This window comes from Equus przewalskii, chromosome 8 (genome assembly GCF_037783145.1).
Source record: "Equus przewalskii isolate Varuska chromosome 8, EquPr2, whole genome shotgun sequence".
Lineage (NCBI taxonomy): Eukaryota > Metazoa > Chordata > Mammalia > Perissodactyla > Equidae > Equus > Equus przewalskii.
The window spans coordinates 63,832,319-63,859,536 of record NC_091838.1 but is presented as its reverse complement, the minus strand read 5'-3'; the positions used below and the strand labels follow the sequence as shown (position 1 = coordinate 63,859,536).

Genomic DNA, 27,218 nt, shown 5'->3' with positions numbered 1-27,218 from the left:
CAATTCTGCTGATAACTCTGTTTCCTGCAAGGTAGTAAGTCAAGTTTTCTGCAAGCCTAGGAACTAATATTTATCGCCAGAAAACTGACATTTTACAAGACCCATAAGTTGAAAACAATTTGGAAAGGCCACAGGAAACAGAGGCAAAGAAAGTGGATCTGTTTGAAAATAAAATAGTTGAATACAAAGCTTGTTTGGAGTACTAGTATATTATTAGGGTAAAACTAACAAATTTGGACTATGATTGTGTCATTATAAATAAGGGGTTTCTTTTCAAGGATAATTTTCCTTGGTGGATTTGTCCCCGTTACCCAAGTTTATTAAGGAGTGATTGTCATTCTCTATCTCACATCACAAATAAGTTTTTATGTTTTTTATATTGCAGACAATTTGCTGAGATCTATCCTTTCGCAAAATCAAATAAGGTTTAGCAAAAATATGGCAGGTGAGTTCTGAATAATAATGGTGTAAATGCATCACTGCCTTACTTGCAACTCGAATGCGCTAATTGAGAACTCTGGGTTTTTGTTATACTGGAGGCTGTGGACTTGGTCTTCTGAGACTAAAAGCGTGATGCTGGTACACTTCTCATTGTAAACATTTGAAGATGTAATTGTCTAAGATAATTTATTCTGGTGTATTTAGTTGAGCTTCTTGACAGCAAGAGACAAAGTTTACATGGCAAATGAAAGATGCAAAGGTAAGGGAATCTGCTCTACCTTATCTCACACAGCGTGCTTTACCATGGAGTAATATCCTTTTTGTTATTGAGGGAAGCACTGCTGTTCAGACTCTCATTGCGATGTCCACTTGCAACATCCTTCCTCATAACTCTAGAAATGAGGCAGATGATGAAGGACACTCAGGATCCACCTTTACTATATGCATAACACTGTACAAGTTAAATGGAACTTTTGATTCAATTTTGTCAGACGCACTATTTGTTGAAAGCCAGCTTTTGAAAAGACACATTGATAGTCACTGCAAGTAACTAAAGCTGGTGATTGATTGTTATATTCAATGTCTTCTTCTGGACGCATCAAAAATAGAAAGGACTACCTGGGAATATTTATCCCTGGAGGTTGGGTTGGTGAGCGGAGCTTAGTCAGAGGTGCACTTCTCCGGACCTGAGTCCGTGCTCCAGAATTTACGCAGACAAGTGAATTTGGCTAATAGTTATTGTGTAGCTATTCTGTGCCATTCTTTAAACACAAGTTCCAAATAATTAATTCAGTGGCATTCAATGTGTACTTATAGAGCTCCTATCATGTACCAGGCACTGTACTGCGTGCAGGGGACTCTATGTAGAGCAACGGAGTCTCGGTCCACTCTTCAAAGAATGTACATTCTAGAGAGATGACAAAATAAAGTCATCGGAGGGGAAGCTACAAGACAGCAGAGCCTCCGTCAACTGGGTTCTTAGTGCTGGCTATTTTCACCTGCTCCTCCAGACTCTCTTTCCCCACTGTCCAATAGTTCTTTGAGGAGTTAGGCAGTTAGGCACAGTTAGGCACTGGACATTTAGGAGATGCCCTTCTTTTGACTCCTCTCAGGGGATTTCTGCTAAATATGCTGAGGGCCCGTGGCCCTGACATTCTCCCTAGTAGGAATAGATAAATATCTGGAAAACATTTTTCACCTACCCTTTCTGTTGTTTTCCTTCAGTAAAGAGTTGAAGCTTGTTAGAATATAAAGCAGAGTCAAACAGAGGAATTAAACTTTTGCTAGAAATTTGGTTTAATTCACTTTAATCCACATGGATATTTACACAAATCCAGAAACTGTTAAAGTAAAACCATCAGGCTTTGAATTGCCTTAGGCATGAGTTATTATTTATTTTTCGTTTCATCCTGAGCACCTAGCTCAGACCATAATGTAAAGGCTCAATAAACATTTACTGAATGAATAAGAATGCAGACAAAAGTAAATTATAGTTGCTTTTCTTTGTATTACTGCAAATTTTTATTTTTAAGTAAATGTACAAGAATTTATTCAGCTAAATCAATGTTGTCCCTTAAAGTAATCTCCTTGGGGTAGGGGTAGCCAGTAGGTAAAGACATTTCAACAATGCTGCCATTGTTCAAAGCATTTTTCTTTTTCTTTTTTTTTTGGTGAGGAAGATTTGCCCTGAGCTGACATCCATTGCCAATCTTCTTCTTTTTGCTTGAGGAATATTGTCACTGAGCTAGCATCTGTGCCAGTCTTTCTCTATTTTGTATGTGGGATGCTGCCACAGCATGGCTTGATGAGCAGTGTGTAGATCCATGTCTGGGATCCGAATCTGTGAACCCCAGGCTGCCGAAGCAGAGCACGCAAACTTAACCACTACGTCATTGGGCCAGCACCCAAAGTATTTTTCATATACCCTTTTCAGTGTCAGCCACACGTTCTCTCAGAGAATGGCAAATTTTAATCTTTTGGGAAAGGAATTAATTTTTTTGAAATTGCTAAAAGTTATGCAGACTCACATTTTGTGCGTAAGGTGAATGTTCAAAGTATAATGTATAATATATATACGTGTGTATGTACGTGTACATATATACACACACATATTTATATATATTTATATACATATAAATATATATGTTAATACATTATAAAAATATATAACATTAAAACAAGTTATGATTACAAAGTAATGATATCTTTTTTTTTGTTCCTGCTTCCTGGTGGCACTCAAATATGCTTGAAATAATCAAATTTCAAAGTATAGCAATTCTAGAAATATTCTGAGCTATGCCAGCCTGGAAAAATGAGAATATAGCTTCCCAAGATGACTACTCTGAAGGATAACAATTTTTTGAATATTTAATTTCTAGACTGTTGACTAAGTGGTACTGTTCAGTGCCTGGTACTTGGTAACTATTCAACACAAACTAGCTAAATGAAATGAAAGTATCCTTTCCTTATAATTACACTTCATCTTTCCCTCCCTCCCTCCCTGCATGACTCATACTACTGGTGGGCTGGAGCACCTCTTCATATGATTTTGCTCCATTTAGTAATCCCCTTCTGAATACTGCCTATTCCTATTTTTGCCTTTTTCCCTTGCTTGGTTCTATGCCTATTATCTCGTTGATTTGCAAGAATTCCTTATGCATTTTAAGTTTTTTTCTAATAATCTGAATCTATGTTTATTCTTTTCTAAATGATTCATATCTTGTGACCTTCTGTTCTTTTCTAGACTATGTATCTTATTTGAGATAAATGGTGCTGTTTAACAATACATCAGGAGAGTTTTAATGAATCAAGGCTGAATTCACACGTCTCTGAATATTTGTTGCCAGTAACGCTATTGTGTAGGGAACTTCTGCCATGGATGCAAACTTCTTTCTGATCTAGGCCTCACCGACTTCTGTTTTCTACTTAAATAGCTCATCAAAGCTACTAACAAACTTAGGACTGGCTAGGTGGTGAATCTTTCAGTCCTCAGACTGAGGTTTAAAACACTAAATAAAGCACAATGATCTGAAGCAAACAATCACAATGTTCTTTAAGGTTAGATTATTCTGTCTATTCACGTACATTCTTTTTAGCACTATATATTAAAAACTTTGTATTTTATTTTAAAATACCATTACATCTGAATAGACTGGTAACTCAAAAAGAAATTTCTTCTAAGAGTAAATTGTCCTTATTTACTGTAGACTGAGAAATAAAAATTAACCTGATTGTAACAAAACACCTAGATCAACTTTAGACGAGTAATTATGAGACTAGTTCACGAAAAGTAAGCACCAGTGTAGCAGCAATTCCTTAGGTTGATTTTTTATTATGTTTTTTAAACAGCCAACAGATTGCTTTAAATTCGGCTACATATAACAGTGTTCATAAATAACTAACATCAATTTAGCTTAACATGGAAAATATGTGATCCCAATAGTGAGTTTCTTAGACTGATATTCCTGCACCTTATCATCCGGCTCCTAATTCAGTCTTTAGGATTTACCTTTCACAACCTTCTTACACATTCCAGATTGAACTGGACACGTCACAAGTGCCTTAACATTCCTGTGCAGGCTCACTTTTATGCTCTTGATTATGTAACATCCTCTTCCGTCGTTCCCACTCCTTCCTGCTGAAATCCTCCCCATCTTTGAGGGCTCAACAAGGTGCCCAGATGCCATTACTCCACGATATCATCTCACATCCACCACTAGATGTGACCTCCCTTTCCTGTTAAATCCCATGGCATTTAAAACATGCCTCTCACATGGTACTTTTAAAATGATCTATTTTCTGGAATTCTGCATATTGGGATATTTGCATTTGTTCACAGACTAGAGTTGAAACTCCACAAGGGCATAGTTTGGGTCTTGTGGATCTCTATCCCCAGCACTGCCTGGCATAGTGCCTTTCATGAAACAGGTGTTTAAGTAGTAAGTACTGAATATTAAATGAGTGTCCAAGAGGTCCATGAAATGTTAAAAATATTGCAGAAAGGATGAGGAAGAAATCGTCTCATCTTTACCATGGACCGAGGATGAGTGGAAGAAGATCACTGAAGTCTGGGAAAGCCAAGACAAGCCTTCTCAATTCACATCCCTGGTGCACCAGATGGAGTGTTGACCAGTTGACTCAACCACTTCAATCCTCATTTGTATACTAGTGATAATAATATCATCCACTAAAACTGGTCTCATTTAGGATTAAATAAAGAGTTTTGCTGAATGTCCATACACTCACAATATGTTTGTTACGGTATTATTTTTGTCAGGGTCTTCAAGTGATTATAGACTTTAATTCAAATGATGTTGGTTGTAGATGGCATTTTGCCTGCCTAAATGGTAATCAGAGATGAGAAATATGTGATAAAAAATATTGAGAGGGTAAAATGAAAACTTGATCCATATAATTTGAGAAGTTCTTTGTTAAAATAGAATGTACCTGAGCTCAAAAATAAAGTCAAGAAACTGTTCTCACATCAGAATCATTTTTTGCATATTAGTATTCTCTCAAGTAATACTTTTCCATCTAAGAGCTCTTTTAATAACCAAATTGACTCTTCAGAATTGGTTGGAATTCTAGGCATGGAAATTAGGTAGGTAAAAGCTCTGTGATTTCATTTCAGTTTTCCAGGTCATGCTGTTTTACGACTTTATCATAAATTAAATATAAGCTTAAACAAACATGGAGTGAACTGTCAGAAGCAAATTAATTCTATTGAGTGTCATGCTCAGATCAGTGAGCACATCTCAGATTTATTTCCCAGTTCTCTGCCAAATACATAAGGGGAGAAGAGAGGAAAGGGAAAGACAAGAATTCATCTCCCATTTGCAGTTTCAGCATGGGAGCATGAAGGAATGGGACAGGTATGTGGCTCCAGAGCCAGTCAGATGGGCTCAAATCCTGCCTTGGCCAGTTATTCACTGCATGGATTTTCATGTTAGTTCCTTTATCTCCAGTATGGGAGTGATGTTAGCTGTGAATCTGCTGTCAAAGTGGCCTGTGATTTATGCCAAGTACTCACCACACTTGGTACTCACATCACAGAATTATCTTTAGAATTAATTTAAAGTTTTCAACTCAGGAATACATCAAAGCTCATGCACTATACTGTCAATTTGAAGGAAGGGACACATTTTTGTATGCCTGGAGCCAAGCACAAGGCCTGTATATAGTGGGTGAGTGTTAACTGTAATCAGTTGAAAAGAAGGGCTTCAACTGTATTCTGTGAATATCCTATCGTCTTTCATGCTCTCTCTCTATAGTCATCTCTTGTCAATTCTTATTCAGGATGCAATGGCATTAGACAAAAGCACAAGACCCAGGAATCCTCCAATAGCTGGCTAACACCTCCATAGATTCAAGAAGGCATTATGCCAAAGGGAGATTTTAGGAAAAATCATCCTATTTATTTTTTAAAGACTTTCCACAAAATCCCAATAGAGTCTTCTTATCATTTAATGCCGTGAGAAAGCCTTTAGCGTAAGCTATACTCAGCAGGACAGCTGGCCTCCTTGGCTCCATTTCTCTAGGTCTACACCCTAATCTCAACTTTCCATCTCAATCCTGTGATGGTGAGTAAAACAGATCCCAAAGAAAAGAATGGAGAGCAATTATTTATTTATACTTCCCTTACTAATAATTCAGGAAGAAGGCCTGGGTTGTTCTTGGACTTGATACCTGAAAAGTAACAAATCTCTTTTGTGGGGTACATGTGTAAAGATGAGCCCTGAACACCAAGTACTGCCTCCTCACAAGTGTCCTCACGAATCATATCTGTGCCAGCCGCGATGCGTTTTCCCCTTTCCCGTTGAATATAGAAAGATCTTCCGTTGCAGCTTGGCCCATGCAAGTTTTGTCATCTTGAAGCAGTTAATGATCATCCCTGATTATTCTTATGTTTGTTTGGGAATGAGGATATCTCACTTCAGGGTTGTTTGAGGGAGGGAAAAAAGATTATGGAAGATATTTCTGAAATTTATCCAGCACTCAGAAAGTGTTAATTCTCCAGTAGAACATTTTTCAAATTCATTTGCTTTTCCTATCCATTAGTCACCTTGACTTCAACAAAAATTTGATATAAACAAAAAGCAGGGAGTTAATGGGGGAAACAGGGAAAGCAAAAGATCAAAAAATAATATGCCAACTGGATATCCATCCCAATGAACAGTCATTGCCTTGTCTGTCCAGTCATTCTCCCCTCCTTCTTCTGGAAGTTTTTTCTCCACCCTAATTCCCTCCTTCTGGGAAATGGTCTTTCTCCCATTATAGCCATCTAATTTGAATAAGAGCTGCCACTTCTTATAAGTCCCAGCCACACTTAATGATCTTAGCTGGGTAAATAAATCCAAAGCAACATCACGCACTAGCTGACCTTAGCTGATTGGTCTGGGAATGAATCTTTGCCCAAACCGGACAAACTAGAGAACTTTTCCCTGATGTTTTAATTTGGGAAAAGAAACATCAGGAATCAGTCATTTTCTGGTGACGATTCTGGAAGATTGAAGCTGGAACTGCTGCCAGATTCTCTTTCCTGCTGGTGGGAAAACCTTTCCTAAAAAAAATGAAGTCAATATGTGGATAGAAGACATGTAGTATGTTCTGGAGATATTAGAGTTTCTATTCCCAGTTGACCCCTGGACTTTATTTGCTCTTTTTGTGGTTACAAGTTTTCCAATAAATTTCATTTTTTGGCTCAACTAGTTTTTTGTTGGCTTGCTGTCACTTTCAACCCAAAATAAACCTGACTTTGGAAATCTTTTTACTGTTTTTGGTGAGAAAGACTGGCCCGGAGCCAACATCTGTTTTGGTGAGAACATCTGGCCCTGAACTAACATCTCTTTTTGCTTGAGGAAGATTGTCCCTGAGCTAACATCTGTGCCCATCTTCTTCTATTTTGTATTTGGGACACCACCACAGCATGGCTTGACAAGCTGTGCCTAGGTCCCCGCCCAGGATCCGAACCTGCGAACCCCAGGCCGCTGAAGTGGAGGGTGCAAACTTAGACACTACGCCACTGGGCCAGCCCCTGCAAATCTTTTTTAAGAAAATCAAGACTCAATAAGTGAAGGGGTTTAAGAAGTACAAACTTCCAGTTATAAAATAAATAAGTCATGGAGATGTAATGTACAGCATTGTGAATATAGTCAATAATATTGTAGGAAATTTGTATGGTCATATTTGGTTGCTAGACTTGTAGTGGTGATAATTTCATAATGTATACAAATGTCCAGTCACATCTGGTACACCTGAAACAAATATAATATTGTCTATCAACTATACTTCATTAAAAACATATTAAGACTCCATAAACCCTCACTCCAGGGCCAACAGGAGGTCCTGGGATCTCCCCAGATAGGAAAGCCAGCCTGAAGTTTGGGCTAATTGAGGAGTGAATGTTGCCGTTGCCTGGCTCCAAGCAGAACTAAATTGTAAGGGATTCAAGGTGGGGCAAAGGAACAATGGGAACTAAGATGTCATCCAAATGAATCCTTTAACTCTAATGAGCCCTATCACATAGGAAACAACAAAAATGACAAAGATACAAACAAACAAAGGGAGACAAAAGCAGAAGCTCTGACTGGACATAATCAAATGGAGCAAACAGGTCAGGATGGGTAGTCAAGAGTCAGTATCTATGATACAGATGCTGATGTTCAGGGACTGATACAAAGAGGGTAGTGCTCCAATTAGAGGGTGACTGTGACTCCAGTTGCAGAAGGAGAGGCTACCGCTAAATGGGTGATATGGATACGAACAGAATTTTATCCACCAAAGACAATGATTTCAGTAAGAGGCTATTCAAAGAACAATGTTTTAATTCTTCATTTGTATTGTCTCTTGGTCCAGTGTAGACACTTTGTCTAGTTCATGAGTGAGGCTCTCAAGTCAAGAGAAAATCCTGGTGAAGTATATTCCTACTTTTAGAATACTAGGCACATAAAAATCCAATTTACAAGACCATTATTTTTCTACACTGAAGGATTCTTTATACTGTAAAAGATTTGCCACAGCATTTCTTTAATCTAAATAATAGCCTATTTCCAATATGAGTCACTTTGTATGTAGCATTTCAGGTTATATCTCTTATATGAAGGAAGACAACCCTATAAAGCACAAATAAATTGTCCTATCCAGTTAATATCGCAAGCTTTAGCCAGCTATAGATGATATGTAAGAGTTCAAAGGCTGGACATAAACCCATCTCATTCCAGATGAGTCATATTTACTTTACTATTTTAACAGTTCTCAGATGTTCTCTAAACGTTGATTCATTCACACCTACAATCAAGAGGAAAAGGTTGTACAGTCTTTAGAACTCAACATCCAAGGTCATAAGTTTACTAATGCCATGGCAAGGACTATTGTATGGGGAATAATAATCATCATTTCTTAGATGAGCAGTCCTTTAGAACAGAAAACACTTTCCCTTTTATAATCTTATAAAGCCTTATTACAATCCTTTGAAGCAGCTATTATAGCCTTTTAAAGGATGATAAAATTGAGACTAGAACATTAAATGACTTGCCCAAGATTATACACAAGAGTAGTGTGGGAGAGCCAGGATCCATATCCATTTCTTGTGACTATTTTGCTTTCCAGTACAATATAGCTGCTTCACAGCCAAATACCTTACCTGTCCTTGAATGAGCCGTCTGAGATATCTTACAAATGACAGCAATAACTTCCTCTTAAGACAGTTTCCTGTTTTCCAAGCATGCTACTGCGTAATTGGCCAGGACTGAACTTCTTGAAAATTGTTCAGAAATCAAAGTCCAAAATGCATTCAGGCGGTTTCTCAATTACTTGTCACCAAACTTTTTTTGGACATGATTCTGCTGTCAGATAGCTGATAGACGTGCCCCAATTTCTCTCTGGTAGATTAACTACTGCTGTTTGTCTGTGTTAAACTGATTGAGCAAAATGTGTTTATTCTACGACCAGCTAAAGTACAGATTAAAGTAGAGAACTTTTGGTTGTTAATTGTGCGTGAATAAGTTGGAGAAGAATTTTAAGAAATTGAATCTGTATTTAAATATTTGGATATTTTATTTCACTTTTTAGAAGTTTCATTACATGTTTAAAGGTTTATATATTCACCATGAATATATATTTTTTGTGAATCTGAGAAATATACAGTCATTATTTGTATAGCAATGTGTTTGCTTTATTGAGAAAATCTCAGGCTAAAAATTCCTTACAGGCTAAGAATAATCATATAAGATAATGAGATTGTCTTGTTTTACTTGACAGACAGATTTGGGAAAGAACAAAACATTACAACATTGTTAGAAATAAAACACTTTTCTGTATTAATCAAAAGTATTAGTGAAAGTTAGAATGTGCTTACAATTCCAGGCGAAAAAAATTGGGAATACAAAAATAGTTGATAGGTTGCTTAATAAGTAACTAAAAAAAAAAGAATCTTCTCTAGTCAACCAGTTCCACCATCTCACTTCTATTCCCCAAATGGGAAGTTTTAATTAGGTATTAAAACACTGTATCAGGGAATTAATATCTTTAGGCTTAATACTTTCTCATGATGGTTTTATATACACATTTACAAGTTAAAAAGAAATAAAAGGAAACACCTGGTCACTTTCCACTAGAGAATTTTGAGAGGACAGAGCATTAAGTAGCCATTATTCATCTTTAAAATCCATGATAATTCAATCACATTAATGTTGGTGATATTCAGAGTCCCTTCGTGGATATGTTCAATCTTCAGCTAATTCGAATCTGTGAAAAGACAAAGGTTTGAATAATCCTGTTGTAATAGTTGCTTCCGTCTTAAAATCATCATCTGGTAAGGTTATCTGCTAAGGCCTTTTTCTTCAGTCAAAGTATGTATACACAAGACATTTGATTTATAACTTCATTTAAATTTGTTACTTACAGGACAAATCTTACAGCAAAGATTTCATGCTAGGAAAAGTCCTCTTGAAATAACTGCTTGTTTTGCTTAATTTACAGTGTTGCAATATGCAGTCAGTTTTCCAAATAAGTGCCATGTTAACAGGATAATTATTTACATATGGACTTCATCTTACAGTAGGAAAATTCAAGCTTTTCACATATTGTATCAGACACTCTGACTATATCATACAATGAAGTCAATAAAACATAATACCTGTGTATGCTTAAGGTACAGGTAGTTATAAAAACCTCTTCACAGACATTTGGCTCATGTTCCTGGACTTAGGGAGAGTGTCACTCAAGGAAAACTAATGAGTTTTAGCACTTTATTCTGTCTTGGAGTGAGATATTTGTGGGTTGGATTCCAAATGTTATTGGAGTTGCCTAGCTACCACATTTCAATAGAAGGAGAAACAGAATTTTGACAGCAATTGGCCGTGTAGCAAATTATCAGGGCCTTTCTTGACAGCTGGGCGGTAAGGCGTTTTCCTTTCCACCTACGGTATCTCCTTTGAGTAAGACTGACTTTGGGCAAGTGCTAGGGTGAATAGTCCTTCATTTCTCCTGCTTCACATCAAGTTTTAGTAGCTTTCAGGCCTTTCTGAACTGGGAGTGAATTAAAAAGTCAGTGAGCAAATATTTTTGAGCCCTGATTATGCACTAGGATATGATACAGGTAGGCATAAGGCCTGATGTGAGGGGGTGGTGATGGTGAGGGAAAACTTCCCCAAGGGGGAGATCATTCATCTGGGACGGGAAGAGTGTGCTGGCACAGAAAAGAGCAAGAGCCTTCTATGCAGGAGCAACTGCCTGTGTGATGACTCAAGGAAAAGAGGCTGTCGTGTTCAAGGGTCTTAAGAAAGCTTAATAGGTCCGAAAAGAAGACGATTGTATGAAAAGGGCAAGAAGGAAGACTGGGCCAATGCTTGAAACGTCTTAAAAGAATTATTAAGGATTTTGGACTTTATCCTAAAGACAATAGGAAATTATTAAAGGATCTTAACAGAGGAGCTTCATTAATCACAATTATGGTTTTAAAGAGATCCTACTGGCTGCTATGAGGAGAGTAGATTCAGTGGTGACCCAAGAGTGTCAATGTGAGATGCAGGAGACCAATTGGAAGACTATTATATTTTTATTATATTATTTCAGATAGGAGATGATGGAAACATGTACTCGGGTGGTGCCACCAGAGATGGATTCAGAGAGCATTTTAGAGACAGAATTGGCAGGCCTGGATGACTGGCTGTGCAAAGTGATCCAGGGAAGGTGGGGATCAGGGAAGAATGAATACATAGTCTCATGAATGCCCATAAGAAACAGAGAAGGTTCAGGAATTCTTCTTTGGGAAAGTAGAGTTCTAGGTGCTTATGAGAAATCCAAATGGAAAGTCTGAGTGGGCAGTTGTATCTATAAGTCATGGGCTCAGACACAGATTTGGGCAGAAGATACATATAGTAATGGAAGCCTTGAAAATGTTAGTGATTGCCTAAGAAGAGAGTACTGGACAGAGCCCCAGGGAACTCCAATATCCCATTGCTGCGTGGAGGAGTGTGACCCACCAATGGAGACCAGTGTGGCCAGAGAAATAGAGAAAAAAATCAGAAACAGAGGCATCAGGGAAGCCAAATGGATTGTTTCAAGAAAAAGAACTCTCTGTTGAATGAGGCTAAGCGATAAGATGAAGTGAGCACTGAAAAGTATACTTTAGTAATGTTTACTTTTAAAAGTATACCTTTTAGTAATGTTTAAATTATTAGTGACTCAGCAAGAGCACTTTTAGTGGAATGGTAGAAGTAGAAGGTTAAGAGAGGAATGAGAAGCAAGAGAGTAAATGTAGACAACTCCGTGATATTTTGTTGTGAAAAGGAAAAGAGTTAGGATAGGAGCTGGAAGGGTAGTTAGTCTTCAGGGAGAATCCATACACACACACACACACTCACTTATACAAATACATACATATACACGCAAGCATACATACATCCATACATTTACATACATGCACACATATACATGTACATGCATGCACACATACATATGCATGCACACATAGATACATATACACATACATATATGTAAAAGACAGCTGAATATATTTGACTGATGATGGAAAGGAGAGAAGATAACTAAGCATGCTAGATTCCTAAGAAGGTCATCAAAACAATGAAGAGTAAAATTTGGGAGTAAATTTGAGTATTTTTATAGATTTCAAGACTGGAATTTGAGATGAATTTCATCTGATGGCCTCAATTTCTCTAGAGAATTTGGGGAATTACTTGAGATCATCTGCTGAGAGGGAGTGGCAACGTGGAGACATGAAATGTTTGAGAAATGTAGAGAAAGAATTATTGTAAGGAGAGGATGCGCACAATGACTAGAATAATAGGGTTGTCCTTGTGATCCACAGTAAGGGCTCAGCTGAGAATGCTGAATGCATATTCATAGTGATGTCAATTTTCCCAGTAATGGGACTTTTCAAGGCAGTCCTCATCAACCCAGATGTAGTCACAGAAGAGATGGGAAGCTGGATTCTTGGTTATTGGTCCGCTATTTGCCACGGGGTAGCAATGAAAGAACAAAAGAATAAGGGAGTTTAGGATATTAGCATGGCATACTGTGGAATCAAACTGAATAGGAATAAAACTAAAGAAAGAAGATAACACCAGGAAAGGTGGAATACTTGATTTATTTCCCTTTAGAAAACACACACACACACACACACACACACACACACACACTTATCTTATTTATTCTCAAGAATTACCTTGAATATGTCCTTTGTGTGATATGAAACATTGACATAATTTTCAAGTTCCTTTTATATTTCTTATTTCAGCTCCCTGTATTGAAACATAATATTCGTGATGGCAGGAGATTTAAAATTTTTATACACACGTGCACTATCTGTGGTACATGTTTTCCTTGGCTATACCTGTCTGAGGTGCTAATGGAGTCACATTAACTGTAAAGCACAGATTTGCTCTGTTGTCTTATTTCCTTTTCAGGACCTTGAGCTCTCTCAATTATTTCTGGGAGTGCCTGGGGGTATTTTGTACATCATCTCGGTCACTTTGGCTGCAGGCGCCATCCATCATGGAAAAGACTGAAAATACCAAGGGTGCTGCTTCCTCTTTCTTCAAGCACATCATGCTGCTTCTTTCCCTTGGTCCTGACTCCTTTCGATTTTGGAGCCATTGATTGTGAATACTCTGAGGGCTTCCCTCCAGGAACCAAGGTTACCAAGGCCACAAGGGGCAGGAACCCTAAGTGTGACAAAGCGTCATTGGATTTTCTGTAGCCTACAATGGGCAAATTCACTCTGTGTTCCATGCTGAGAAAGCTTTCTAGAGAGATACCAAGTAACACTCTCTGCTTCTCATGTTGCTCAATTCTCCTCTCCTCTTAGGTTACCTTGTTTCCTAGTAGGTTATTCTTTATACAGATAAATTCCTGTTGGGGACATATACCATTGTAGACCTGTGGATGAATCAGGTCCCCATGATAAAAATTCCATAATCAAAATTTAAGATTTCCCTGCATATCTCTCTTCCTTTCTACCCACCAACCAGGAGAATCAGCACTTCCCCCCATGCCCAGTGACTCCGAACCAAATAGACTAAAAGTCCCCCATAAGCAGACACTAAACCCAAGTGAGTGTGATGGCAGCAGTCATTTTTATGTACTTCTTTCTAAGGCTTGAGCCCTTTTTTTGACCATCAATCCTCTTGTTTTCTATCTTGGGTGATCTCTGGTTTTCACTGGCTCTTCCTGAGTCGTGGCTTGAGGTCAATTGGCTCATCTGGATCTCTGATGGAGCTGTATTTATGTTCACTGTTGTTGTTGCTTCTTTTTCCACTTAATTTATGGATACGATAACGGGATTTAGGTGGGAAAGAAACCTCTTCCCTTATTTCTTCTTCTACAGTACTGTCACCAAATTTCTCTTTTGAGACCATCTAGAAAGGGTATGAAGAAAAGAGCGGAAGGTTGTATGAGTGAGAGAGTGAATCAGTTTTGGTGTTTTGGGAAGTTTTAGCTTATGATTATTCTACCAATGATTGCTAAAGTCACCTTAAACCCATCACTCCCAAGACTTAAACAACTCAATGTATGATATTTCAATATAATATCTCTGCAGGGAGATTTCTAATAACTATAATTTGTTTTAAAGGAAAATGCATGATCTCTCTTGTCACTGAGCTTTTAAGGAGATAATAATTGCTTGTTGGCTAGATAAGAGGAAGAATCCTGACCAATAACGGCAGGGAGGGAAAACAGAAAGAAGTACCAGTTGTTACTCTCTGTAGTCACAGAATATTTTTTAAGTCTGTTCAAAATTCCTACCTGAGTTTTAGAATCCATGTTATTTAGTCATTTCAATTGCCCACAATAAGAAGTATATGAAACACATGCAGTATAAAGTCTCCCATTGTAGTAGAAGAAATTCCAGCTAAGAAATGCAGAAGGAATGGTAAAGTTAGAGAAATCACAATTCTATAATCCCTAATCTGCCCGAAGAGGGGTCTTTAGGGCTCATGTTTGATTTGCCCCAGCTCCTCAGAGCCTGTAGTTCCAGAGTCTCAGGCCAGTGATAACCTGGGCTGCAGAGTGGACTGATGTGGTTCAATTCTGACATCACCACTTTCTACCTGTGAGACCACAGGCAAATTACACCGAAAGTTTAAGTTTCAGTTTTCCCATCTGTAAAATGGTGCTGTTAATAGTATCTATCTCTCACTAAGGATTAAATGATATAAGACATAGTGTTTAACATTCATCCACAAAAAGTCATGAAATACCTACTCTGCAACAGGTACTGACTCAGTTTGTTTTAGACATTGTTCTAGGTGCTAGAAATAGAAAGTGGGCAAGACATCCAAGCTCTGGCTTCGTGGATCTTACATTTTTGTCATGGGAAGATACCACACACAGCACAGAGGCAAAAAAGCAAATGATTATAAGTCATAATAAGTGTCAGAAGGACAGTAACTTTTTACTCTGGAGAGAGTGGTCAGGGAAGGCATCTCTGAGGAGGCGACATTTAAGGAATGCAAAAAGAAGGAGAATCTTTCATAGGAGGGAGAATGTCTGTGTGAGGGCCCTAAATCTGGGAAGAACCTTTTCTTCCTTGTGGAATCTGCTACAGGCTGAATGATTGTGTGACCCCCACCTCCCAACATTCATATGTTGAAACCTAACCCTCAGTGTGATGGTATTAGGAGGTGGGGCCTTTGGGAGGTGGTTAAGTCATGAAGATGGAGCCCTCATGAATGAGATTAGTCTCCTTATAAAAGAAACCCCAAAGAGCTTGCTCATCCTGTCCATAACGTGAGAACACAGAAAAAAGATGGCTAGCTACGAAAAAGACAGTGGGCCCTCATGAGACATCGAATCTGCTGGCACCTTGATCTTGGACTTTCCAGCCTCCAGAACTGTGAAAAATAAATTTCTATTGTTTATATGCTACCTAGCTCGTGCTGTTTTTGTTATGGCAGCCTGAATGGACTAAGACAGAATCCGTGGAGGTAAAGCCAGCAGTGTGTCAAAAGAGTGGCAGAAAATGAACCTGAAGTGCTAAGCAAAGCCTGATCCTTCAAGGTAACATAGGCTAGTGTTAGAAATTTGGACTTTGTTCCACGTGCAACAGAAAACCATTGCACGGTTTTGAAATGGATAAGTTAAGTGACCCCAAAGTCACTTCAAGTATGAAAGTATGTTTTAAGCATACTCTCAAGGTTGTATGGATTTAGAACAGGCAAGAGTGGAGAGTGCATGGTTAGGAGGCTCCTGCGGTGATCCAGGAAAGTGACAATAGCGGTCTGGTCTAAGGTGGCTGGAGCGAAGATGTAGAGAAGGAGATGGATCCAGATACATTTATGATAGAATAGAGAGGGCTTGATGGCAATTGGTGCAAGGGAATGGAGAGGAGAAAAGTGGGACTCATGATTGCAACCTAGGTTTCTAGCTAATTCACTAAGTGGGGTGGTCATGCCACTTCCAGAGCTGAGGAGAGGACAGGAGGAGGGAGAGGGGCTGATTTGGGAGATAACCAAATCAAATTAGCAATTCTTTTCAGGACACTAAATATGAGACATCTATGCGATAATCAACATAGATACTCTATCCCAGTGTGGGAACAAGTAAGTATTATTTATTACTATTAATACTAACCTTCATATCTTTAGTGAATGGAATTACTTTGTTGGAGTGTTTCCTCAGCAATTATTTATTGAGAACCTAAGGTAATCATAAGTGACTACCTGAAGATTTGAGGATTCTATTGAAGTTAAATGTCATTTTTTCATGATTAAATTTAGTGTAATAAATAAGTCAAAATCTGTTACCTTTTGAAAACTGTGATTTAAAAAATCATAGAAATAGAAAAAATATGAATCTGAAATACTGAGAGCCCAAATCGAAATGGAGACCTCACTTTATTCAGTCAATAAAATTGTGCAATTTTGAAAGCCAAATGATAGCTCACCAGGTTTTAACTTAGTTGCATGAAAAGAAAATATATCATACTTGGATTGGACTAATGTGTTTGTTTTAGGTTCCAAATTACTCTAAAAGCAGTATTTTTTTTCTTTTTGTGAGTAAGATTGGCCCTGAGCTAACATCTGTTGCCAATCTTCCTCTTTTTGCTTGAGGAAGATTATCCCTGAGCCAATATCTTTACCAATCTTAATCCACTCTGCATGTAGGATGCCACCACAACACGGCTTGAACGAGCAGTGTGTAGGTCTGCACCCAGGATCCCAACTCGCAATCTGAATGATTTCAATGAAATTAATTAATAGTAATAAATAATACTTACTTGTTCCCACACTGGGATAGAGTATCTATGTTGATTATCGCATAGATGTCTCATATTTAGTGTCCTGAAAAGAACTGCTAATTTGATTTGGTTATCTCCCAAATCAGCCCCTCTCCCTCCTCCTGTCCTCTCCTCACCTCTGGAAGTGGCATGACCACCCCACTTAGTGAATTAGCTAGAAGCCTAGGTTGCAATCATGAGTCCCACTTTTCTCCTCTCCATTCCCTTGCACCAATTGCCATCAAGCCCTCTCTATTCTGTCATAAATGTATCTGGATCCATCTCCAGGCCACTGAAGCAGAGTGCTCGAAACCTAAGCATTATGCCACTGGGCTGGCCTCAATAGCAGAAATTTTGAAAAAGCAAATGATATAATACTTTTCCCTCATGTCCTGAAATATTTAAATCAGTATAAAAACAGATATTCATTCACACTGTCACTTAAAAATATAGATGCAAAGCCCTAACGGGAAATAATTCAAAGTTATTGTTCCCTCGGTAATTATAAATTGCTATGTTCAGATGACATTTCTAGTGTGAGTAGGCTAGAATTGGTACAACCAGAGTGACGTGACTGCTAGAGGGAATGTCACTGAAACTGGACAATTTGAAGATTTGCATTTCTTTATTATTTGAATAGTATAAGGCATTGAATTTTCTTGTTGCTTTTTCAAATAAAGGGATAAATAGAACTAAAACATACTATTTGACTACATGTGTTACCTTGTCAAAAGTTCAGACTCTTGTATTGAGCAATAATTAGTGCATATACTATTCTCCACTATTCCTAGCAGCATGCTAGGAATACATGAGAAAGCCAGTGAGTTCTTTTAAATTAGACTTACTTGAATCTGGTCATGTATAAAGAGGGCGACCACCTGTCTCAGCTTGCTTGGGACTGAGGGGGGTTTTGGCATACGAGATTTCAGTTTTAGAACTGGGACTTTTATGAGCAAACCTGGATGAGTTGTTCATCTTTTACTGAGTCTAGTTAATTATGGCCCTTGAGTAGGGGGAAGTGTTGTCTTCACATATATGTATTTTTAACCTTTGTGAGCCCCTCTCCTCCAAAATCATTGAAAATTGAATCTGTTGATTGAGATTTTTAAAACAATAGGTTTTTAAAAATATCTAACAGATTATTATTTTTTAAAATTTATACCACTTTTTTTGGTGAGGAAGATTTGCCCTGAGCTAACATCTGTTGCCAATCTTCTTCTTTTTTTTCTCTCCAAAGCCCCCCAGTACGTAGTTGTTTATCCTAGTTGTAGGTGCCTCTAGTTCTTCTATGTGGGGCAGCACCCCAGCATGGCTGGATGAGAACTGCCAGGTCCATGCCCAGGATCGGAACTGATGAACCCGGGGCCACGAAAGCTGAGTGTGCAAACCTAACCACTCAGGCATGGGGCCAGCCCCTCTAATAGATTTTATTTGTCCATTTTAAGGCATGTTTCAAGCTGGGGCTCTGTCTTATCCTCTTCATATGCTTGGCATCTCAGAATAATGCCCACAATGGGCAATTTATACATATTGGTTTAACAGGTTGATTTGTCAAGGAAATAAAAAGAGAGAGTGATAAGCACAATATAAGAGCTGTTTTTCCTTTCTCTAGGCCCCTGACTCAGATTTACATGAAAATAAAAAATTCCTATAATCTATGCTTTATAAAATTTATCTTGGGGAGAAAAAAGTGTGAGAAATTTTTCATTGCAAGACTGATGCAGAAAGTTTTATGAACCAGGATGCAAAAGCTTGGTAATAAAAGTATTTTCTTAATCAGAGCTAGAGTTTGCAGTGTTGCTATATGAAAGCCAACCTTTAAGCCCACCTTTTTTCTTTTTTTCTCTCTTTAAGGAAATGTTCTTAAATGTATTTTTCAATGTTTAACTGAAGGATTAGATAAGTAGGTTTTAATGAAACCAAAATTAAAGAAAACATTTACTTTTTGTTCGTTTTCATTAAATTTTAAAAAAATATGTAAAACTAATCAAGCCAGTTAGTCTACATTCTTGGTAAAGCATTACCTGTTCCTTGACACAAGGAAGTAAAAATACATAACATATGTAGAAATGCTGGACCAAGGCCATGTACCTGACTGCTTATGTTGTCATTTGAGACCGAAGATCAGAAAACTCTCTCTTTCTTCCTACATATTCTTTTTCAGCCGTGCACTTGATTCAACGGAGACGCTGATTACACTCCTGAATGCAGGTAAAGTTTTAGTGTAAGTGAGAAAAGGAGCAACACAAAAATGTTAGTGGGTTGCCCTTCACATCATTTAAGAGGGGGAATAGCCTAAAGCTGTTGCACAAAGGAATTAGGTGTGAATGCCAAGGGAACAGGCGTGGTGTTCAGTACCAGGGCAAGCGGAAGCTTCTGGTGCTGCTTAGACTTGTCTGAAAAGCGGTGAAATAACAAGACGATTTTCTCAGTATGTCAATTATACCTTAATTTTTATAAAATTGAGCAAGTTTCATCATAGTAGATGTTCTTAGATTACTGGAAATATTTGTATCAACCATATTTGTTCATTTTAAAGCAGAAATATACTTGCTAGTAGTTTTTCCTGTCTGCCTCCCAGTGCACTTGGAAACACATCTTTTTTGCCCCTTTTATTTAAGAACTCTGTGTTTAGGAGAGATGTCTGACCTAAGGTGTCTTGTATTTGGGGATTATAGGTAAACTAATATGGATTTCTGTGGCAATTTGGAACGAGATTAGAGAAATTTCAAGGTGTTGTGTCTACCCAGGAGCTATTGGAATATGCCAATTCTACAAATAATAAAAGAAAATGTATTAGTTTCATATTACTGCTGTAACAAATTAAATTCAGTAGCATGAAGCAACATAAACTTATCTTCCGGTTCTGAAAACCAGACGTAGTGAAAGCACATGTCCACTAAATTTGTAAAAACATGATCAAAGAAGGTTTTTTTCACAGAAGCACCAACATCTGAAAACACCCCAAATATCTATCAGTAGGTGAATGGATAAACAAATTGAGACTACTTAGCAATGTAACTACTGGTACGTGTTACACGTAGCTACACGGATGAACCTCCAAAGCATTATGCTGATCAAAAGAAGCATTACAGAAAAAGTATATTCTACATGCTTCCATTTATATAAAGCTTTAGAATAGGCAAAACTAATCCATAGAAATCAAAACAGGGGTTTCCACAGGCTGAAGGGGTTGACTGGAAAGGAATATAAGGAGAGTTTCTGGGGTAATGGATCTCTTCCATATCTTGCTGAGGGTCTTAGGTACATGCATATGCACATTTGCCAAAACTCATTGAACTGCATTTCTAAAATGTGTGAATTTTAGTGTATACTAATTTTACTTAAAATAAAAATAATAACACAAAGTATATAGCATTATTCTAGTTTTATTTTAAATAATTTAAGTATATTTTATGTTTTTCATAAATTACCAGATAAACTGGCTTATGAACAAGAGTTATCTTCAAGTGGCAAAATCATTGATATTATTGTTTCTTTACACTTTCAACTTTCCACAATTAATATTTTATAATAAAGTAAATAAATAGTGCAACCACAAGAATATCAGATCTATGATGAGTATCTATAATTTTTGATATCCTATTTTATATTTATTTATTTTATATATTATTTATTTATGTTATTTATTATATTAATTTGAGTTATTTGTATTATTTTATAGTTATATATTTATATTACATTATTAATTTATTTTATTATATTATTTTATATATACTTAAAATCTTTTATTTTATTATTTTTGTTGTTGATACTATAAGGAACAAAAGATTAGGAAAAATGACTTCAAATACTCTAGCCGGATAAATGTTTTCTATTTAAGGTACCAAGCAAAACAGTCAGATGCTCGGCATAGAACTTCACTAGAAGCTCTCTTCTCTGTCCTTCAAATCTGATTTGCTGGTTTCACTGATGTGCTACATCATTTGGTAAATCACAATGACCTATTCCACTGGCCACTGAGTTCTTGCGGAGTGGGAATCTGGGTTATGCCTGCTGCTTCAGCTACCATTCTGTTAAGAAACAAAATTTAACTGAGTAAATTTGAAGATATGATTGGCTTTAATAAACAATTCATGAATGGAGCAGTATCTCATGTGGTAAACAGAGAGATACTCCGAGGGGCTACACAACGTAGAAGGCTTTTATAGTAAGGAGGGTGGGGACAAGGAAACGAAGTCATCCCCAAGGAAAAAATGAAAATTCATTGGAGGAAAGGAAAAGTTCAGGGGATGATGGCTTCTCATTGGCTGAGCTGCAGCATTTTCCATTGGCTGGGCTCGTTTCTGGGCAAGAAGGAAGTCTTCTTTCCTCCAGCTGGAGCAGTAAAGTAGCTGCACTTCTTGTTTGGGAGTACAAGGTACATCTCCTCCTGTTGGGGTCTGTAACTGTCACTGTAATTAACCGACGCTGTAATTGATGTCTTCCTGTTTGGGGTAATTGACAAGTTGTGGAGTGTGAGAGCTCCTTCTATGGGCCTTTGTGACTTCAGTTTTAGTTGGGATTTCTTTTATTAATTTTTACAACTCATTGATATGTGTGCTTATTAAGAGTCAAACGTGTTTGTTCCCAAACCTGTTTTTGCCAGTTCAATTATTACTACAAAAAATGACTAAATATTAATAAACAGAGGTAATATGCATAGTAAAAGAAAGTTGTTTCTGTGAAAATTAAGTTAAATCCTTTGTAAAATCTTGACTGACATAACTTTTTTTTAAAAAAAATTCTATATAATTAGGTGAGTGCACCATTTTTAAAGTGGTTGTGATGGTTATCTTTTTGGCCGCTTCAGACTCATTCTCTTTCATTTTCTGTGTTGGATATCTTTTGATGTTCCCAATAAATTCACTCTTTCCTCTTTTCCCACCTTCTTCTGTTCTTCAGGAGGCTACACTATAAGGACTTATTCATCAGTGGGCTTCCTTGCTCTCCTGCTTCCACTCATTTTGGCCAATGAGAGTAACTGACAGGAGATAAAAAGGAGGGAAGCACTGAGTATTTATTGCCTCAGTTTCTTCCCTGTGGGATCACATTGGGCTGGATACAGCCCTGGACCAAAATTCTCATTTTCTGACAGGTAACCTTCTCTGTCTGTCTTCTGGTAATGACACCTCCTCTTTTCATTTCAAGACTACAAGTATTAACAGTGCCCAGCTGTTACTAGCCCTAGTGTACTACACTATCCGTTGTGTTTCCCCATACTTTGTCTACATTTCTTTCATAGCTCCTTTTTAGAACTTGCCGTGACTTACCCATTTTGAGTGTACTAGCTGTTTCCTGCCAGCACCCTGACTAACGTGCTGGAGGGGTAAAAAAAGTGTAGGTGCTGGAATGAGACAGTCCTAGATGTAAATCTTAACTCTATCATTTCCTGTGCTAAATGGAGAAAGTAGAGCATCTATGGCAACTTTTCAGACTCCAAATTCTTATTTATAAAAATGTAAATAATAGTAAATTCTACTCATAAGCATATAATCTGCTTCAACCGCCACAGAGAGAATCAATTATTCGTAGCTTTTTTGTTTAACTCAGTGTCTGGCACATATTAAATGTTTATTCAGTTTTGGTAAATGAATAAATTATTTTATGAATGAAAGAATGTTTTCGCATACAGACTCACTTTCTGGTAAATTTGATAGTCATTAATCGGATAATTCCTCTACAGTCTTAGGAAGAATATTCCTTGAACAAGAACCAGATTAGCCCCATCTGAAGAGCTTTCACTAGTGTCTCATCCCATTGACTTAGTAGACAATCTAAAATAAATCATGTAAAATTGAAATGAGCTAAAAATCAAAGGACACAAAATGAGACATGAAGGTACACATTATTTCCACTGTAGAGTCACATGGGCTAGGGTTTAAAACTATCTTACTTCCTCTAAAATGGCACATTTGCTAATTATCCTGGTGTGCTGTGTAGCGACATCCCAACAATTTACTATGTGGCACATATATAACCTTATAAGGCACTGACTGTATGCCAGCCTTGTTCTAATTACTTTATATATATAAACCTATGACCCTCTAATGTAGTTATCCTTTCATTATCCCCACTTTACAGAGAAGGAAATCAAAGTTCATAGAGGTTAAATAACTTGCTTAATGACGCACAGCCAATACATGGTGAAATCAGAACCTGTGCACCTACTATTAGCTTGTAGTTGCCTGTAGCAGAGAAAATGCTATGTGTTTACTCCAACATTTCCTCTTCCAGATCTCACAGAAAGGCTACATTTCCTTGTAACTAGATAGGGTCCAATTATTGAGTTCTGGCCAGAAGAATGTAGGCAGTCATGATATAACCCCCCTTCCACGGTTGGCCTTTAAAATCACACCCTGCAGTCCTCCAGCTCTCTCTTTGTCTGCTGTGGTGGCCTAGGAAGCCAAGGGTTCCACATGGGGACCACTACAAGATGGAGAGGCTGCCCAATTTGTTTTCCATTGTGATGCGAATGATAAACAAACTTTTATTGTGTTAAACCACTTTTGAGGGTACATTTATTTACACAAAGCTTGGTGTATCCTAATTAATAAAGAAATTGGTATTTTGAATCATATTGCTTTAAAAAAAGCTATAATATATAACATTGGCTTCATTGTTAGACAACAAGAAGGCCAATATCAGAGGCTAGGATATATAAGAAATTAGCTGTCCATTTTATACTATGGAAGAGCAGCTGGAAAGACTGTTGCCTCTAGTAACTCAGGAGACGGAACAGGCAGGAGCCTTGAACTTGTAGTTTTAGTAGAAATGGATGACTAGGCTAAGAGCACTGATGTCTATTGGCTATTATTGTCTGCCTTTGGAAAGATTATTATTAAAAAAAAAATCAGAAGAGAACTGACCAATATATAAGTAGAATCGAAAAAGAATAGAGTCCAGAAATTAGGATGTTTCTATGTTAGAGGATGCCAAATATTTAATGATGAGATGTTAGAAGACATTCAAGAAAAAGTTTGAATAAAACTCCTCAGTTGAATAAAGTGATGTGGGGCAAAGATTAGATGAAGAATGTAGACTTCCCACCTACAGTTCCAGAGAGCCTCAGAGAAATGGTCACTGACTTGAGAGAGGGCTGGGCAAGCAGAGAATCAGGAAGCAGAGAAGTACATCAGGTTTGAGAACTCTTCCCATCAAAGCACTTTGTGTGCGGTTGCTGGCACATGGAACCAAAAGCAAGGAGATCAGAAGCTACTAATTCTTGAAGGGATTGCATTGCTAAAGAAACCACGACTCTGGTTTAAAAAATCCTTTGACTGTGTGAGACCTAAAACAATCCTTAAGTCCCAAACTTTTGAAGAAAAAATCAGAGTTCAAAGGCTATACAACCCCAAAAGAAGGCACGGTCTCTAACACCCACATCAGTTGTGGCCAAGGAGGATAAGGAAAGAGGAGGGGCTTCCCTGAAGATAGAAGCAGGGGTGGTGGAGAACAATGGCCAAAAGCATTCCCCCAGGAGCAGAACGAGAGTGACAGGTCAGCAGAAGGGAAGAGCATGCGTGCATTTATCCTCGCAGCCTGAACAACTCCACCTTCTCAAACTGGCTGATGGCCCTGTCAAATTGCCAGGTATAATGTGTCAATTTAACAGCAATATGTTGCTTTAATTCGTTAAAAAAAAGGCCTTTCACCTCAAAAATGTCAACTTGATAAAAAAAAAATAGACAATAAGATTGCCATGGACTTTACAACAATTTGAAATACCTCGATGCAGTTGCTTCTTAGAAAACTATGGTTGCGAGTTCCTCATTTGGGAAATTGCTAGCAATCGTCAAAACACTTGGGGAAACTGAAATTTCAGTGAATATCAAAGTGATACTGGCACAGTAGGATTGATTTCTAGCTGGCAATATATCCTAAAGGCCTTACCCGAGTTTGGGTTTCGTGTGAGGCAGTAAGCACAGTCTGGCTTATTGGACTGAGGTATTCAGAGCAGCGTGCCAGCGAGGTACAGTGCAAAGGAGAAATATGGCCTGCATTTCTCTCTATCAGTTTTACTTAAGTGCCTGGTAGACATTTTGTTTCATATTAAAATAAACACATTGTGGATTAGATTGCGACATTTAGACGAATTTTTGAGATAAGATATGAAACTGTAAATAAATTTATTTTTGCAGCCTTGGCATGCTTCAGCTTCCCTGGGTTGAATCACTTGGCAGGGACAAGTGCATATGCCTAAGTTAACTGAGAAACTGGGAGGTGAGAGGGAACAGAAGAAAGAAGGGGTGTAGGAGGCATCTTACAACTTAACAAGACGGGTATTGGTGCCTCCTGATATTTATATCTAAAATCCTTTCTGGTCTTAGGCCACTGGATAGAAGAACAAAATTCAGGTCTAGGACTTCTAAGGATCAGTGTTGCAGGTAATTGTGATGTGTGATGTCTCCCAGGCAGAACGAAGGTAGAGTGATGGCACACCTATGCCCCTTATTTGTTTCTTTCCCTTCTTCCCATTCTGTGCTTCAGTACAATTCAAATCAACATAATTCAAAAGACTACTACTCCATACAAAGATATATCTATTTCTAGAAAGATAGATAGAAATATAGAAAGACAAAGAGAGACACAGACAGAGATTCCATGAGTTAACGGAGGTGTCACTTACTCCCCCGCATCCCACTCATTCTCTTGCCACAGGGGTGGGCATAAGACCAAGAACAAGCTCCTGGGGGACAACAGGACATTGTATCACAGCCAGCAGGGCACAATGTATTTTCCCTGGAGTTGGTAAAGTGGACGGAGGAGAATCTGGGCGTGCAGGTGACCGTCTTTCCTATTACAGGATGAGAGTCTCGAGAAAGAAGCCATAGAAGGGGAAGGAGACCCAGATAAGGCGGAGCCCTTTCAGGCCGTGGATCCAGATGAGCCACAGTCACCTCAGCCTTGCTTCAGTGAGTGTGAACTGAGCTTCTTTTCCTCACCATTAAAAGATTCTGGGCTACAGCAGCACGAAAGGAGAACTGGTGGTACAGAGGGACTACGGAGATGCATATTTAGTGTGACTGTTACCTGTGCAAATGACCTTTCTCTTCACTGAGCTGATTGAGATTGAGAAGAAAGTTCTGAGTCATGTCCTATGTGTTGAGATTTGATTAGAATTTAAAAGACTCAAAAATACCAGCTTACTCTAATTCTTTTGAAGAACATGAGAATATAATTATATATTATAGACATAGCAATATTATAGACATAATATAATTATATATTTAATATATAATTATATAATTAATCCATAATTAATATATTGTCAATTGATGTATAATATTAACAATTATGTAATTATTATATTTATTATATGTAATTATGTCTATATTATATACTATATGTATATATATACACACACACACACACTTTTATAAACATGATGCCTGTGATATCAGAGTATTTCAGGGTCTTCTGGAAATGTTTCAAAAACGGTTCTCAAGGATTAGGAATCGCAGGAGAGTCTTCAAAGACCTGAGATGCTCGGATATGCCAAGGGGTGGACTGCACTCTGGAATTACGGCTGGCCCCTTTAGTTTTAGCCATTTGGAAAGCTCTTAAAGTTAAGAATCATATCTTAGTCCCTTTGTATCTGCCAAAACCAGCTCTGCAGACTTAGCAGCTCCTCCCTCACCTGTAAATAAATCTGTAGATATTTTGTAAAAAGTCCCTACAACCAACTCTGTTGTTTTAGAGAATTTCTCCTGGCCCCACCTTCTATTTTTCCTTCAAACTCCTTTGCTCAATCCCAGGTTCGTGGCCCATTGCCCCACACCTGGGTTCCACCATTCTGTCTGGCTCTTTCCTCTGATGCTTTATTAGGACTGCCCATATTAAGCCTGGCTTTTGACTGCTTGCTGCCTTTCTAATTTCAAAGCTCTTCAACTTCCTTATCTTATCCTGGCTCCCAGATGCCTTAGTATGCCAGCATCTGCCTCTGAGTGTTGAAGAAGAGAGTTTGGACTTCACTCTCTGTGGTGGATGTTTTTGTTTCAATCTATCTCTGTCTGCCTCTACCACATTCAGAGCCCTC

General features: G+C 37.9%; 1 protein-coding gene and 1 long non-coding RNA gene across 13 annotated transcripts in view; one reads left to right on the top strand and one right to left on the bottom strand.

Annotated features, from left to right (window-relative positions):
* Positions 1-9,470: 9,470 nt before the first annotated feature.
* On the bottom strand, positions 9,471-10,744 carry LOC139085265 (uncharacterized). Its single transcript, XR_011543488.1, has 2 exons — positions 10,577-10,744; positions 9,471-10,185 (listed from the first exon to the last, which is right to left on the bottom strand). It is a non-coding gene; the product is annotated as an uncharacterized lncRNA (long non-coding RNA).
* Positions 10,745-10,772: 28 nt separating this feature from the next.
* LOC139085264 (carbonic anhydrase 13-like) overlaps positions 10,773-27,218 on the top strand; it is a 59,692-nt gene continuing 43,246 nt past the window's right edge. For 4 of the 12 annotated variants that reach the window (XM_070631939.1, XM_070631933.1, XM_070631941.1 and 1 more), the window contains exons 1-4: positions 19,254-19,390; positions 21,024-21,129; positions 25,510-25,566; positions 25,986-26,094. Coding sequence is in view for 5 of the 12 variants with exons in the window: in XM_070631933.1 (XP_070488034.1) it covers positions 26,065-26,094 (30 nt within the window). In the remaining 7 variants the exon portion in view is untranslated. Of the gene's footprint in view, positions 10,839-16,438; positions 16,503-19,253; positions 19,391-21,023; positions 21,130-22,084; positions 22,278-25,509; positions 25,567-25,985; positions 26,095-27,218 lie in introns of those variants that run through there. The other 8 variants (XM_070631942.1, XM_070631936.1, XM_070631935.1 and 5 more) reach the window with 6 other exon arrangements.